Raw genomic sequence first — 14246 nt, 5'->3', positions numbered from 1 at the left:
ATTTAGCGGCTTACTACAGATGTACTCACGTTCCATTAGTCTTCGACGTGAAGAGGATGAAGGAAAGAAGCGAGAAGAAAGAGGACAGCAAAGAGGACAAGAGGCTTGAAGGGGCGGCGCGTAGGTGCCTCATTCGGCAATTCCCCTTCGTTTCATTTCTCGTTTCGCATCAGCAACCTTGACTCCACAGGGGCCAAGATGAGGATGCTCATCACGTGCTTATGTCTATATACAATTGCTAGATAACCTCATACTATATACACAGCACCATACTACACAGATCCGAAAGAAGCACGTAAATCCCAGAATCCACCCATATATACCCCCCTCCATCCCTCAGGACCCGATCCGCTATCACCCCTCAATCGATCCATCATCATGTATCATCGATAAGAACTGAAATGTCAGCTAGTTTCCCTGTGATTCGCTCTACAAGGTTTGGCAGCTCACCATAGCCTGCTGTTCATGGAACGCCTGGACAGTCTCCACACACCTGACGAGTGGGATCTTGCCAAGTTCGAGGATGGGCGAGCCTTTCCGCGTGGCTGCTCGATCGCCAAAGACGGACTTCTTGACTGTGGCTTGTTTAAGACATTTACTAGCTGTGTCAGCTCTGTAGCACATCTTCCCAAAAAATCGTGCATTAGTTAGCTCACTCTTCGGTCAACGAGTACAGACTCAGAAGATGATTCTTCGTCAAGAGAGCGAGTGCGACGATAAGACTAGCATTGATGAGCTTGTTGGCCTTGACCGTCTCCTGCTGGCCCTGTTGTATAAGCTTTCACCTGATATGCTTGATATCGACGAATAGAGCTCACCTCGCTCACGCCCACAACAGCATCTTTCCCCTCGATCGCATCTCCCGGTTCTCCCGCAACCCTCGCACTTTCCAGCGTAGATACCAGCGGCGTACACGTCGAGACGACGGTACTGAGCTGCTGAATGACCACCATGACTTCCTCTTGCTGCTTGTACTCGAAGGTGGCGAGGTTTTCGGAGAGGTACAGCGCGAGACCGACGTCAAGCTACATGGATAAGCTTGATGCCCCACACAAATTCGGGAGCAGATCAGCTTACCGAAGTAGTGCGGGACGAGTCGTAGTCATAAGCCCTACACAACGCCTTCAGGAAGTCCAGCTTCCACGCCCTCTTCTCGCCGATAAGTCCAAACCAGCCGGACAGTAACGCCTCTTCGCGTCGATGGCCTGGGGAATCAGCTATCCAGCAGCCATGCGGGCACAGGCAACTGACCTGAGACCTCTGACGACATCCCCCGCTGATACTCGAACGAAGCACGCGCAAAGTCGAGATACCGTACATTGACCAATGTCGAGTGTTTTCGATGGAGCGTAGCGTGCAGCTCGAGCGCTCGGGACGAGACGAGCGGGTCTTCGTGTGTCTCTAGCGAGATCAGGATGGGCATGCACTGAGAGTCAGCTTGATGTCACGGAACTCAGCACACATTAGCTGACCTGGAGAGGGTGATAAAGGCCTTGGTTGACCGTAAAGGCCAATACGTCAAGAGCGGCCGTCTGCGTTGGGACATGGTGCGATTTGGCGCCGTCGAGGATGTGCTGGATGTTCCGCTGGACTATGGCGGTTGATACGCTGAAGTATGAGCTTGACTGACCTTGTCTGCCAAGGGGCGTTTAGAGCTTACCCAGATTCCGACAACTCAGGAGCACTCCCAATCAACGCATCCATGTCCTTGCTCGCTCCCGCACCCGTCAACTTGCGCTTCGCCTCCGAGACCAAGAACTCGTGCATCACACCAAAGAGGCGAGCTTGATTGTCAAAGTCCGAAGAGGCAAAGACGCGGTCCATGAAGGCGTGGGTCTCGTCTCGGAGGACGAGGGAGGGGTAGGTCCGGGTCAGACAGCCTGGCAGTCAGCTCGGGGGCACCTTAAGATGCACTGGTCAGCTCACCGATACATGTCGTAGGTGCGACTTGCGGCATGTTGAACTGCGTGAAGTCCAGGAAGAGGTCGAAGAGGTGCTCGAACAGAGGCCGCTGCGATGTCAGCTTTTGTGTCGACCTCTGAAGTCATTAGCTCACCTCGCTGATTTTGACGAGCTCCATCTTGACAAAGTGGTCCTCAACAGCCACCTGATCGAGATTACAGTGCTCCGCCAGCAGCGCGACGATGTATAGCATCATCGAGACAGCTTGAGGCGGCTGCGAAATCTTGCCGTTGGCTCGGTACTGCGCGTCCATATTCTGCAATCTCGCTGGAAAATGTCAGCTCCAACCTATCGACCGTGTGACCTGGATATGTGGTACTGAACTCACCCTCGCACGCTCGAAGTATCTGGATGAGCTTCCCATAGTCCTTCGTCAGATGCGTAGTGACCGCACAGAACGCGCCGATGACTTCCTTGAGCGAGCCAAAGCCACCGCTCGGGCGGCTGATCATGGGCGTAAGCTTGGTCGTAAGCTCAGAAGCGAATGTTGAGGCTGTGCGGGGCATGGAGGGGATAGAGAGGCGGAAGATGCGAAGTAAGAGGTCGTTAGATGCTTGTTCGTCCGCCTGTAGTGTCAGCTGAAGCACGTGTATGATGCATCACGCTCTGGGCAGCTGACTGGACTCACGTTTGCTGGTGGACGAAGGTAGTTGAGCAGCACCGCGGCTCGGTGCGGACCGATGATATCCGGCTTCGAGCCACACAAGAACGAGATGGCTCGGATGTGGCTGACAGCGTCCTGAATCGTAAGCTCGAGAAGCCGAGAGGTCATTCATAACTCACGAATTCCGCCTCCTCCGTCGCATCAATCAAACGCTGGATGAGCGCCTCGACCAGCTCCTCACTTCTCTCTGTCCCACCACCTGCCTTGTCCGCCTCGGCGACTTTCTGCAGCGCATCCTCGAGGGTTTGCTGTTGACCCTGATAGTGTCCAATGATATCGACGAGGAGGGCGGCGGATTCTTGGCGGCTCGAAGCGGTCGATCCGGCATGCAGCATCTCTGCAAGGCCTTTGACGGCCATGTCCTGCGTGGTCAGCTTTGACATCTACCATGCATCATCAACTCACTCTTATATTATGGTCGTCATCCGCGATCATTTCGACCATCTTGCAGCAGATATCCGTGCGCATCTTCTTCGAGTCCGACTTGGCAAAGATGTCCCGAAGCAGCTTGATGACCTTCTTGCGAACAGCCAGACCGGTATCCTTGTCATCAGCTTCAATCACTTCCAATCTCAAGGGCTGACGACTCACATTGACGCGCAAGGCGATATGCGGATAATACTCCTCCGCCAGACTAGGCTTTTGCAGCATGTACTTTCCAACCAGATCGACAGCCGGCTCGCGCACAGCGGGCGAGGGGTCAGAAAGACGCGCTTCGAATGCTTGCCGGACAGAACCAAGGGCAAGAACGTCCGGATCGACCTGGACGATAGTGGAGAGACCTTTGAGTGCTTTGGCGCGGAGTCCAACGGCGGAGAGGCCCATACTGCCCAGGAGAGCGTGCAGGATCGGTTCGAAGGCTGTTTGAAGGGGTCGATGGCGCGCGATGGAGGTGGCCGCGGCAATGACGTTTTCAGACTGCTTGGGATCGCTATCTGATCAGCTCACTCCCTGTGGACGTGCGGGAAAGGTTTCGAAGCTCACCTTGAACCAAAGATATCATCCTCATCCAGCCACATCGTGTCCGCCGCCGCCCGGAACGCGACATTCACGGCCTCAAGCTCCACCTTGACCTTCAGTGCCTCGTCCGTCCGCTCCGCTGCGAGCTTGGCAACCACCGACCCCGACCGGTCAATAGCCGCCTGCAACTCTTGCGCCCAGAGAATGCTGGACAGGTCGTCCGCTGAAGCGTACATCGAGTCTTCGCGAGACGAGGTGACGAGGAAGGTATGGACGGCCTGATGAGCTTGAAGGAGGGGCTGAAGAGTATTCGCGTCGGGTGAAGAGATGATCTGCAAGTCAGTCAGCCGTAACCCCAAGTACTTCGGATGAACTTACCTGCTCAAGGGAAGCCATAGGCTCCGCAGCCTCCGCCAGGGCAAGCCCCTTCAGTCTAGCCGCGATCGACCCCAAATGATCCAGCGCCATGTTCCGCGTCGCCGTCGCCTCGGCACTACTAGCCGTATCTTCCACCGCAGCGATCATAAGCTTTGAGAAGACGCTCAAGAAGAGCGCTGCGGCAGGCCATTCCGGCCGATAGAGGGAAGCCAGGATGTCCTCGATGAACTTGTCGAGCATGGCCTTGTAGTCTGTATCGGAGGTGGTCTTGCTCGCTTTGGAAGAGCTGGACTTTTGAATGAGGTACCCGGCGACGACTTGGGCGGTACGGTATGCGGCGTCGATGGCTTCCTGGCAGAGGCGAATTTCCTGATGGGTGAGCTATTGCGGCACGTACACACCGGCATTGTTACAACTCACTTCCGCTCGAGCCTCCTCCTTTGCGCCTACCTTCCCGCTGGCTTCGAGCTCGGCCGCATCCCGCTTCAGCTTCGATATCCGAGCTGACACGCCATGCGACGATGCTTGGATGAGCTGCAGTAGAAGGGCGGTGAGAGTATTGAGGCTAGAGCCGTCGCCGAGTCTGCAGTGTCAGCTTGGAGTTCCTCATATCGAAGGCCTGGAAGCTTACTGAAATCTCGCTTGAGCCTTCTGATCCGGCAGCTTGATGAGCGAGCTCAGAATCTCTTCGATGATCCACTGCCGCTGATCGCTGTACTTGGCGAAAGCCTGCCTTGGTCAGCTTCGGACCGTCCTGGTCGCCCTTGCAGAAAAGTGAAGAGTTTTGGGACAGAGAGCGAATGGTCGGGCGAGGGAGTGAGACTTACGCCTCGCAGACAACCCAGAGCTTCCATTCTCAAAGCTTTCATCACCCCTCCTTCTCCCTTACTCCCTCCCTTATCCTTACTCCCGGCCTTTCTAGTAGTCGGCTCGGTGACAAAGAGCGGCGCAGTAGCGAGGTACACCGTCTGAATGACCAGTGTATCCGAGAAGGAGAGGTCTGGGCGGGAAATAAGAGCCGAGAGGTGCTGGAAGGCCGATGAGGCCGACTGGGCGATAGATGATAAAGAAGAGTGGGCGAAGAAAGGGGAGAGCTTGAGGGATTTGCTTTTGCGGGAGGAAGATTCGGTGGTGATCAGGTGAGAAAGGTAGCGGGAGTTGGATTCTGGTTGTCAGCAAAGCTTGTGACGGGGAAAGAGGACGTACTATCGCCGGCCATACCCTCGATGACGGGGAAGATGATGGATGAGAGGTGCTGCTTGATTTGACCGACGCAAAGGGAGATCAGATCTTCCGAGTATAGCTGATAAGTCAGCTTTGCCTTCGCAATGGACGTACAAACGTGGGCGAGAGCTTACCGGCTTTGACAATCCCTCCGTATCCAAACAAGCCAGACAACACTCCACCGCCCTCATACTCGCTGCTGCGGCGCTCAGGCGCTTTTCCGCTTCCCTCACTTCCTCCCCGCCCATTTCTGTCGAATGGGCCGACTCCATCGACTCGACCTCCTGGCTGCTTCCCTCCGCTTTGACCTTCTTCCCCTTCTTCCCCTTCTCCTTCTTGACTTTGGCTTCCACCGCCTTCTTGTCATTCGGGAACGGGTCCGTGTGCTCTGCATCGCGCATGGACCGCTCGAGAAGCCGAAGGACCCGCTTCAGGGATTCCTCGTCCCATATCGCGACCTTTTCTGCGCCCGACTGTTTTGCGTTGTTCAGGCGGACGACGTAGCGTGTGATGCGCTCGATCGCTTCAGTCTTGAGGAGGACTGTGGACCCGTCGGTACTGAGCCGGTCGAAGAAGGGATTGTTGTGAAGGGAGTCGAGGTCAGGCTCGGCGGGGAGGGAGTCGGCGGCTTCAAAGATGTCTTCGAGGAGAGTGAGGAACTTTTGGCGGACACCTGTCATGTCAGCTCTGTCATGTCTGGCAACTCCTCGAGCCATCTCACGCCAAATAGCTCACTTCTCGTATCCCTTTCTCCTGTTCTGACAGTCGGCGTCCCCGTCTGCGCTCGCTTCACTGGACTTGCCCTCTCCTCCTTCTCCATATCCCAGTCTTGATCCGCATCATCCCCTTCGTCCCCTCCCCAGTCGATACCTTGCTCCTCCTCCTCTTCTTCCTCCTTCCTCGCCCGGGAAGCTTGGGAAGAAGCAGAAGAGGCCGAGCGCAACGGAATCTCCACGACGAGTTGAGGGCTTCTCTTGTGGGGTCTGTGCCCGCCCTCTGCGGGAATGGCGGGTCGAGCGGCGGGTAGGGACTTGGTTGAGAGGGTAGAAGTTGATGTATCGGTAGGATAGGGCATCCGGGTCTGGGTGTGCGAGGTGTGACTGGCTTTGCGCCGCTTGGTTGGTGAAGGGGACATGAGGCCAAGGGGGTCTGGCGAGTCACCAGTGTTCAAAGCGAGTCCGGATATTTGCCTTGATATGGTAGGTGTTGCTGATACCTGCCGAGGAGGCTCCGTGGGGCCCTTGGAAGTTGATACGACTGGTACGGGAGCGGGAGGAGGGGGAGGAGGGGCTGTACGCGCCAGAGCCCTTGAGACGAGGTCCTCGAAGAAGGTGCTTGGAGCTCCACTTCCCCCAGAGCCGGGAGCGGAAGGACAGGGATCGGCGGTGGAAGTGGAGGTTGCTGCAGCCGGAGGAGGAGGGAGGTAGGCGGGGAGAAAGGAGTAAGGGAGGGGAGGGGGAGGTTGGCCGCTGTGCTGCTGTTGCTGTTGTTGTTGTTGTACCGAATATGAAGGATAAGAGGAGGATGAGGGATGTGAAGGGGCGAGATTCGGAGCCTGTACACTAACAAGTGCGTCAGCTGATGTCCGTGCCCCGCTTCCTTCCCCGCCCTCCTTGCGGCATCACTCACCCGACCCCATACCCTCCTCCACCTCCACCATTCCGCAAGAACCCCGCTATCCTTCTTTCGGACTCTTGTCTGAGCTCCCAGTCCTGCTGTGTTTTTGGATGGTCCATAGCTTGGAAAGCTGCCTGGTGTTGGGCATACAGCTGGCCAGTTGGGTATGAGGGAGGATAGGCGACCGTATGGGGAGCGATATGTTGAGCCACTGGCCATCAACAAACGTTCACGCCGGGAAGCAGGGACACCAGTGATAGGGAAAGAGACGTACCTCTAGCAGTGGGCGCGTAGTTGGCGAGTGGAATGACTCTGAGTAAGCTCGCGGGGTCCGCGAAAGGCCCAGAGGTAGAGGAGTTGATCGTGCTGTCCTCGGAGAAGGAGGAGAGTTGACTGGACTGTCTTTGCTCCGTCGAGCTCTGCCTATCGGGTACAGGCGGCATGATGTATGATGGGGAGGCGAGGATTGTGAGGAGAAGCTATATGCCCGCAGAGTGCCAGCCAGCTACCACTGTCCCACCAATGCAGTCAAGGTGCTTCTGGCTTTGACCCCCTCAAAATCAGCTGCTCTATGGCTGGCAAGCAATCCAACGCGCTCAGCGCGGCCCTCCACTCGCGGAGGTCCAACGGGAACTCCGGGGGAAAGACGCGTCGGTTACGTAAAGCAGATTTGTATCGAGCGCGAAATTCCTCGCGCCCTCTGGATCTTCCTCATCATTCGCACCATATCTTGTGAGTACAAACTCAATCTGAATAGCTAGCTGGAACGGTTGGGAAGACTGCCCTCAATCGCATACCATTAGCTGACCATATAGAATATCGGGTATTCTCCTCTTCACGAGACCACCCTTCGGATTCGGAGCGCAGAAGGACGAGAGGAATCGCTAGCGCTTGGCCCCCTCTTCTGAGGATTGGATAATAGCCAACTTCTTGATAGTAGCCTCACCACATCCCCCTCTTGTTGATGTAGATAACGCATGTATGTCTATATGACAGATGAAGCCTTAGTCTATACTCTTTTCCGCAGGGCGCATGCCTTATCGACCTGTATCTTCACACTAATATCTGTCAAGTCAGAGTTTGAACGTTCATACGTAGAGTTGATAGTTGGTGCAGTATTAATTCTTGCATTCATCCTAAACGCTACATGGTGACGATCTTATCTCCCAACGCCCATCCCAAACCCCCGCTATGCCGGAGCAATGGTCGCCTCCATCCTGAGAGTCTTGTCTGCCGGTGCACGCCCAGCAGGACGAGCCTTGTGCCGCTGCATGATCCGCTTGACCCACTTGTACGCCTCCGAGCACGCAATGTAGAGCAGGATCTGGCCAAACTGGTCGATCAGCTTGTAGCCTTTGCTTCAAATACAAGACCAGAGACTTACGATGATTCCCCACTCCCACTCGATAGTCTCGAGCAAGAACACCCTCGTGTTGATAGTTGGGATATAGACGATTGGGAAGGTGGTCAAAGCGAGGACGACGGCACACCACAGCAGGACCTTGTTGTCGAGGAGGTTCATCTTGAAGAGGGATTTGGTAAAGTGCTTGCACTCGAGCGAGTGGATCATCCTGGGTCATCAGCGACTGATTTACGGCGGCAAGTGATTAGCTCACAAGATGATGACAAGAGTGGCAAAGCAAGTCGCCCGGGCCTTGAAGACGGGGTCGCAAATAGTGTTGGGTCCCTCGTTACACTGCAATCCAAGGTTTCCCTGCAAATCAGCTGATTCCTTCCAGACAGTATGTCAACTTACAGGATAATAACCCCAGAGGACAATCACAAAGTTGATCAACGACTGCGCTCCGATCAGCAATCCGTAGAATGCGAGATCCACGCAGAATTCCAGGGTGAAAATGTGCTTGAATTCCGAGGGCGGGAGGTCCATCGCGTCGAGCGCGGTAGGCTCGAGTCCGAGAGCCATAGCGGGTGGGCCGGCGGCGAGAGTGTTGATCCATAGAGCGGCGACGGGGGAGAGCGGGAAGACGGATTGGTTGTTGGCGTCCTTGAAAGCGAGACCGATGAGGAGGACCACGATTTCGGCAACGTTTCCAGAGAGCAGGTACTGTGGGTCAGCCGAGGACGAGCTTGATGCGAGTGTGGATAAGAGGTAGGCGAGGCGTGGAGAGGGAAAGTGGGGCAGCACAAGTGAGAATCTGGAAGGAGACATACCAGGAGGAACTTTTGCAAGTTCTTAAACACCGATCGACCCTTGCGGATGGCTCGGCAGATGGTGGCAAAGTTGTCGTCCGCCAAAACGAGGTTGGACGACTGCTTGGCAACGTCCGATCCTGTACCCATCCCGACTCCAACGTCGGCGCGCTTGAGTGCCGGAGAGTCGTTTACTCCATCACCCGTCATGACAGTTTTCTAATATCTGTCAGCCTCGGCCATTTATGTAGTAATTAAAAGCGTTAAACTTACCTGACCCCTGCGGTGAATCGCATCAACCATCCTGACCTTGGTCTCTGGTGCACATCTCGCCACGACCAACGGCAACTCCTCGAGCGCATCCACCTGCTCATCCGAGAGCGCGTCAAATTGCTGACCCGTCATGACCGACGTCTTGGAGTAGGTCTTGTCGATGATGCCGATAGACAGGGCGATGGCGGTAGCGGTAGCGGGATGATCACCGGTGAGCATGCGAGGGGTGATACCGGCGCGGAAGCAGTCGGCGACAGCGCCGGCCGACTCTTTGCGTGGCGGATCAAAGATACCGGCGAGACCGAGGAAGGCAAAGTCCGCTTCAAAGTCGTCCCTGCCCATCGTCGCCACCCTTTCCAGCTCCTCGATACCCACCTTCTTGCCGCACAGCGCCAACACCCGCAATCCCTGCGCGGCCAGCACGTCCATCTTGGCAATGACTTCTGCGCGCCGCTCCTCGGTGAATTCCTCGCCGTGGACGGTGGTGCAACGCTCAAAGACCCGCTCGACCGCGCCCTTGAGGAAGCAAATGACGTAGGGTTTGGCCGTGTCCGAGTGGGGAACAAACTTGAATGCGATAGACATGCGCTTGACGGTAGAGTCAAAGGGATGCTCGACGACCTGCTCGAAATGACCGTCCATACCGACGACGGGAGGGCGGTGGACGGACGCGACCGATTGCATACGGTGGAGGTCGTGTTTCTTGGAGTGGGTGAGGAAGGGTTTGCCGTGTCCGAGCTTGTAGGCCGCGACCTGGAGAGCGGTCTCGGTGGGGTCGCCGTTGGCCTCCCAGTTGCCACTCTCCTCGGAGGGCTTGGAGAGAACAGCCTGGTTGCAGAGAGAGGCACATTGCACCATAGCCTGCAACCCCTCCTCCATTTCCTCGTGGTTGACGACCCATTCGCGGTCGTCATCCTCATCGTCCTCGGACGCCTGACGCTTGCTCGCCTTGAGGTCAATCACCTCGCCGCCCCTGTCTGACGCCAGCACCTTGCGGTCCGCCTTGACCTCGCCTCGGGGGTAGAATGGGTCCGATCCGGTCTCGAACGAGTAGGCTTGCCCGTTCTGGGTGTTGACAGGGGCCAATTCGCCGCCGCGGCCGTGAGCCTTGGGGATCCAGAATTTGCGGACGACCATCCGGCCGACGGTAAGGGTACCGGTCTTGTCCGAGCAAACATTCTCGACCGCCGCGAGTGCCTCGATGGCATCCATCCGACGGACGAGGGCGTTCCGCTTGGCGAGGTCCTGCGAGGCACGAGCGAGGGTGAGAGAGACGACGGCGATGAGGGAGGCAGGGAGGATGGACACGGCCGAAGCCACGGCATAGGTGGCGACGGTGAGGGGTACGTCCCGGAAGCCGGTGGAAGCGACGACGATGATGGCGCAGATGATGGCAGCACCGAGAAGCGAGTAGGCCAGCTGGTTGAGCTTGATTTGGAGAGGACTCGTCTCTTCCAACCCGAGGATGACCTTGAACTTGTACCAGGTGGCGGCGAGACCCGTCTCCTTCCGGGCGGCCTTGGAGTCGAGTGCCGAGGCGATTTTACCAATCTCGGTGCCCATGGCGGTGTAGACGATGACGACGCGGGCGCGGCCTTTGGTGACTTGGGATCCCGAGTAAACCATGGACAAGCGGTCACTACCAGTCAGCGACGATCAAAGCAGCAAGGGAAGAACCTACCCTACGGGACACTCCTCTTCATCAATCGGCTCAGACTGCTTGGCCACCGGCAAAGACTCTCCCGTCAAGAACGCCTCATCCGCCTCGAGGTTGCTGATATGTCCATCCAGCACGCGTCCATCCGCCGGCACAATGTCACCATTCTTGACAATGACAATGTCTCCAGGGACGACCTCGTCGACCGAGATGACCTTGATTTGGGCGGCCGAGTTGCCAGAGTGGCGCATGACAGTTGCTTGGGGTGCTCCGACCGATTCGAGCGAGGCGACAGTCTACAGTCAGCTAAATTAGATTTCTGCTCACCTTTTCAGCCTGCCATTCCGTGTATCCACCGACGACAACGTTGAGTATGATCAAAGCGGCAATGACACCGCCCGAGATGTAGTCGAAAGTACCAAACGAGACGGCCATTGCGGCGACTGCAAGTCAGCTTGAGACTACATGGCCCACTGAGGTACTCACTCAGGACCAAAGACATGGCGTTGGCGAGCTGCCTGCCGACGATTTTGAGCGGACTGGGCCGCTTGGGCGGTTTGAGCCTATTGAGCCCATACTGCTCAAGCCGCTTGGCTGCGTCCGCGTCCGATAATCCCTTCTCGGCGTCACTGTTGAGCGCCTCGAGCACCTTGGACGACGGAGCCGAGTGAGGTGTGAATGGCAATGCCTGCGAGACGGCCGTGTTGCCCGATGCCTTGGTGTCGGCGCGTGTAAACTTCTTTTCGTTCGACCCATTCTCCCCGCCGGCGGGAGTGGGTGCTGCGAGTCCTTTTTCTGTTGATTGGGGCATGATGGATGAAGTGTGATAGGTGGGGCATCGTGGCGCGGAGTGGGCTAATATACACGGCGTGGATGGAAAAACGCCCAGGCTGGGACATGTCTGACGCCAAGACCGGGCCGATGACTGGGTCCGTTCCGACACGTTATCGCGTTATCGTCGGGAATAGAGATGGTAGAAGCAGAGAAGCCTGGAACAGCCAAGCAGCTCGTAAGCAGCTGCTCCGCTGAGGTCTTGGCATCGCGGAACCGGCGGAAACGATAGCAGATACAGTTGGGAGGTATGCAGTCAGAGATCCCTATACAGCCAAAATAGATTTCTCGCCTTCGGTCTTCTAGACACGGCGCAAGCATGCATCTCAGCTCCAGACCGCGCATACACCGCCGCGGTGCGCTGCAACAGACGTAGGAGAGATGGCCCGAATCGGTCAAGCTGTCGACGCATGCAGAGGCGCCAAGGAACGTGCCAAGACCGGGTGGCGAAATACGCAAAACGGCGTCGTCATCGCGCATCGCAGTACTCCGGCCGCGGCGTGGCGGAGCCGAACGCAGTATCAAGGTCAAGCTTCACCGCTTCTCATAGTATCATGCTGATATCGGGATCTGTAAAATGCATAGACACAGCTCTTTTGGCCAATCTTGGGTATATCGTATGGCGGGGAGCGGATCCGATGAGATCCTCTCAGCATCCACCTACACGAGGCTGGGTCTTGATGACCGTCATACCCTTCGCCTCTGCTTTGAGGAATGCGGATTTAGGATTGAGCGTGATGGCATTGAGGACATCTAGCGCAGCCCTATCCGATTAGCCCATCATCCCCTCTCACAGACCAGCACTTACAATTGAGCATGCGCCGTCGATCCCTGATACGCCGGCCCTGCCCAATTCCTCCCATACTCTACAGGCTGGGTCTTGCTATCCGCATCCAGCTGCGTCAAGCCATAGTACTGGATATTGACATACTCCACGATCGCCGCCTTGAGACCCGCGTCCTTGAAGTAGGGATAGGACCGATAGAGCGCACGAACGAGCACGGACTTGAAGCCTATCCCGTCGTCGGAGCCCTTGACGTCGCCGGCGCCTTCCTTGATGATCCCGTTGGGCGAATTCCACTGGGTCGTCTTGAGGGATTCTTTGGCGGTGCGTTCGGCAAGCAGGAGCGCGGTAGCGTTGGAAGTGAGGGACCCGAGAGTCGCGTAGGCCCCGATGTAGAGTGCGGCGTTGTCTGACAGTCAGCGAGATCAAGCGGCGAGGCTTACAGGTGAACTTCCAATCGGTGATCTTGCAGGTGGTGCCGTGGACCCCGTCCCAGAGTAGCCCGTCTGGACCGACGACGTGATCATCCAGCCACTGCGCCGAGCGGTAGCCCTTGGAACAGTACTTGGCTTTATCTTTTGTGATCCCGCACAACTCCGCAGAGAGGAGCGCGAACAGCCCCGTCGAGACTGCGTTGACGCCTGCGTCTTTGGCTTGGTCCGGATGAGCTGTACCGCCGTTGACCCAGTCTAAGCATCAGCTTGAAGTACAGTGCAAAGGAGGGGAACTCACAAACACCACCAAGCATGCTCTTCCCGTTACATGTGCGAGAGATCTTGTTGTCTGGGTTCTTGACGCTCTTGAGGTATCCGTCATTCAGTACCTGCTCAGTAACAATTTGCGTGGTGAGGTACTACCCGTCAGCCCCTTCTCGTTCCGTCAGAGCTAGACTCACCTCCCACACTACCTTCGCCCGATCCATGTACTTCTTCTCCCCATAAGCCTCATACGCTCTCAGATTCGCCAATGCCGCCCACCCCGCATCATCGTTAAACTCATTCACGAGCGGCACACCCGTCGTACTCGTCTTGACCAGCAGATCCTGCGCAGCGCTGACTCTCGCAGCCAAGACTTTCGACCCCCGGAGTCGGTCATAATCCGCTACGGCCGTCCATCCATTCTGCGCCGTCCAGAACCCGCCGCCGTCTTTAAAGTAGCCGTTTTTATGATCTGTACGTGCGAGGAGGGAGTCGATGGACTTTTGGGCGTACGAGTCGAGTTGGGCGCGGGAGGAGGTGAAGGTGGGGGAGAGGTAGCCGGGGGGAAGGAGGGGGTTGCATACGGCTCGAGGAGCGGAGCAGGAGGCGGCGTGGAGGAGAGGGAGGAGTGCGAAGAGAGCGAGGAGAGGAATCATGTTGACTTCTGCTTATTGCTGATGTGAGCGAGGGCGGTGACAGGAGAGATCAGCGAGGTTGGGCCTCCTCCATATAGGTCGAGGCGTTTCCTTTCACCTGTGAGGACAAGAAGCAGCGTCAATACGACAATTAAAGGCCCCTCCGTGGGTTATCACAAGGGGCACCTGATAGATGATAACGGAGGTAAGGGGTAGCCAATCTACACGCAGGGTCATGTAAGGTCAAGAAGGTGAAACGAGGTCAACGGGATACCCCTGCCTTTGGGCAGCAGCCGCTGCGTTTCAGGTCTTATTAGCGGTTCAGTAGCAGTGGACTCGGAGCAGCCAGTTCGAGATCCGCCTTGCAGGGAACCTCAGAGCGCATTTGAGTGGTCGATTGAGTCTATGAGGT

General features: G+C 56.6%; 3 protein-coding genes across 3 annotated transcripts; all 3 read right to left on the bottom strand.

Moving 5' to 3' along the window:
- Nucleotides 1-354: 354 nt before the first annotated feature.
- MKK02DRAFT_39247 (uncharacterized protein) lies at nucleotides 355-7248 on the bottom strand (the record flags this gene model as incomplete). The annotated part of the gene is made up of 25 exons (XM_053090506.1): nucleotides 355-396; nucleotides 451-598; nucleotides 657-766; nucleotides 819-1025; nucleotides 1078-1205; nucleotides 1252-1426; nucleotides 1473-1608; nucleotides 1661-1880; nucleotides 1927-2011; nucleotides 2057-2229; nucleotides 2291-2528; nucleotides 2591-2701; nucleotides 2746-2988; nucleotides 3032-3169; nucleotides 3218-3557; nucleotides 3611-3918; nucleotides 3965-4333; nucleotides 4385-4547; nucleotides 4596-4693; nucleotides 4792-5129; nucleotides 5171-5267; nucleotides 5323-5861; nucleotides 5924-6750; nucleotides 6818-7016; nucleotides 7080-7248. The coding sequence occupies 25 exons, from the start codon at nucleotides 7246-7248 to the stop codon at nucleotides 355-357; spliced, it is 5601 nt and encodes a 1866-aa protein (XP_052943046.1).
- A 746-nt stretch (nucleotides 7249-7994) lies between these two features.
- Nucleotides 7995-11697, bottom strand: MKK02DRAFT_39246 (uncharacterized protein; the record flags this gene model as incomplete). Its single annotated transcript, XM_053090505.1, has 9 exons — nucleotides 7995-8138; nucleotides 8190-8376; nucleotides 8422-8519; nucleotides 8562-8870; nucleotides 8978-9175; nucleotides 9230-10868; nucleotides 10911-11182; nucleotides 11214-11329; nucleotides 11373-11697. The coding sequence occupies 9 exons, from the start codon at nucleotides 11695-11697 to the stop codon at nucleotides 7995-7997; spliced, it is 3288 nt and encodes a 1095-aa protein (XP_052943045.1).
- Nucleotides 11698-12366: 669 nt separating this feature from the next.
- On the bottom strand, nucleotides 12367-13855 carry MKK02DRAFT_39245 (Six-hairpin glycosidase-like protein; the record flags this gene model as incomplete). Its single annotated transcript, XM_053090504.1, has 5 exons — nucleotides 12367-12481; nucleotides 12526-12910; nucleotides 12945-13190; nucleotides 13234-13354; nucleotides 13397-13855. The coding sequence occupies 5 exons, from the start codon at nucleotides 13853-13855 to the stop codon at nucleotides 12367-12369; spliced, it is 1326 nt and encodes a 441-aa protein (XP_052943044.1).
- Nucleotides 13856-14246: the final 391 nt, after the last annotated feature.

This window comes from Dioszegia hungarica (assembly GCF_025882075.1).
Source record: "Dioszegia hungarica strain PDD-24b-2 chromosome Unknown MKK02contig_19, whole genome shotgun sequence".
NCBI classification, from domain to species: Eukaryota; Fungi; Basidiomycota; class Tremellomycetes; order Tremellales; family Bulleribasidiaceae; genus Dioszegia; species Dioszegia hungarica.
The sequence above is the reverse complement of the archived record's forward strand: the minus strand, read 5'-3'. Positions and strand labels throughout refer to the sequence as shown.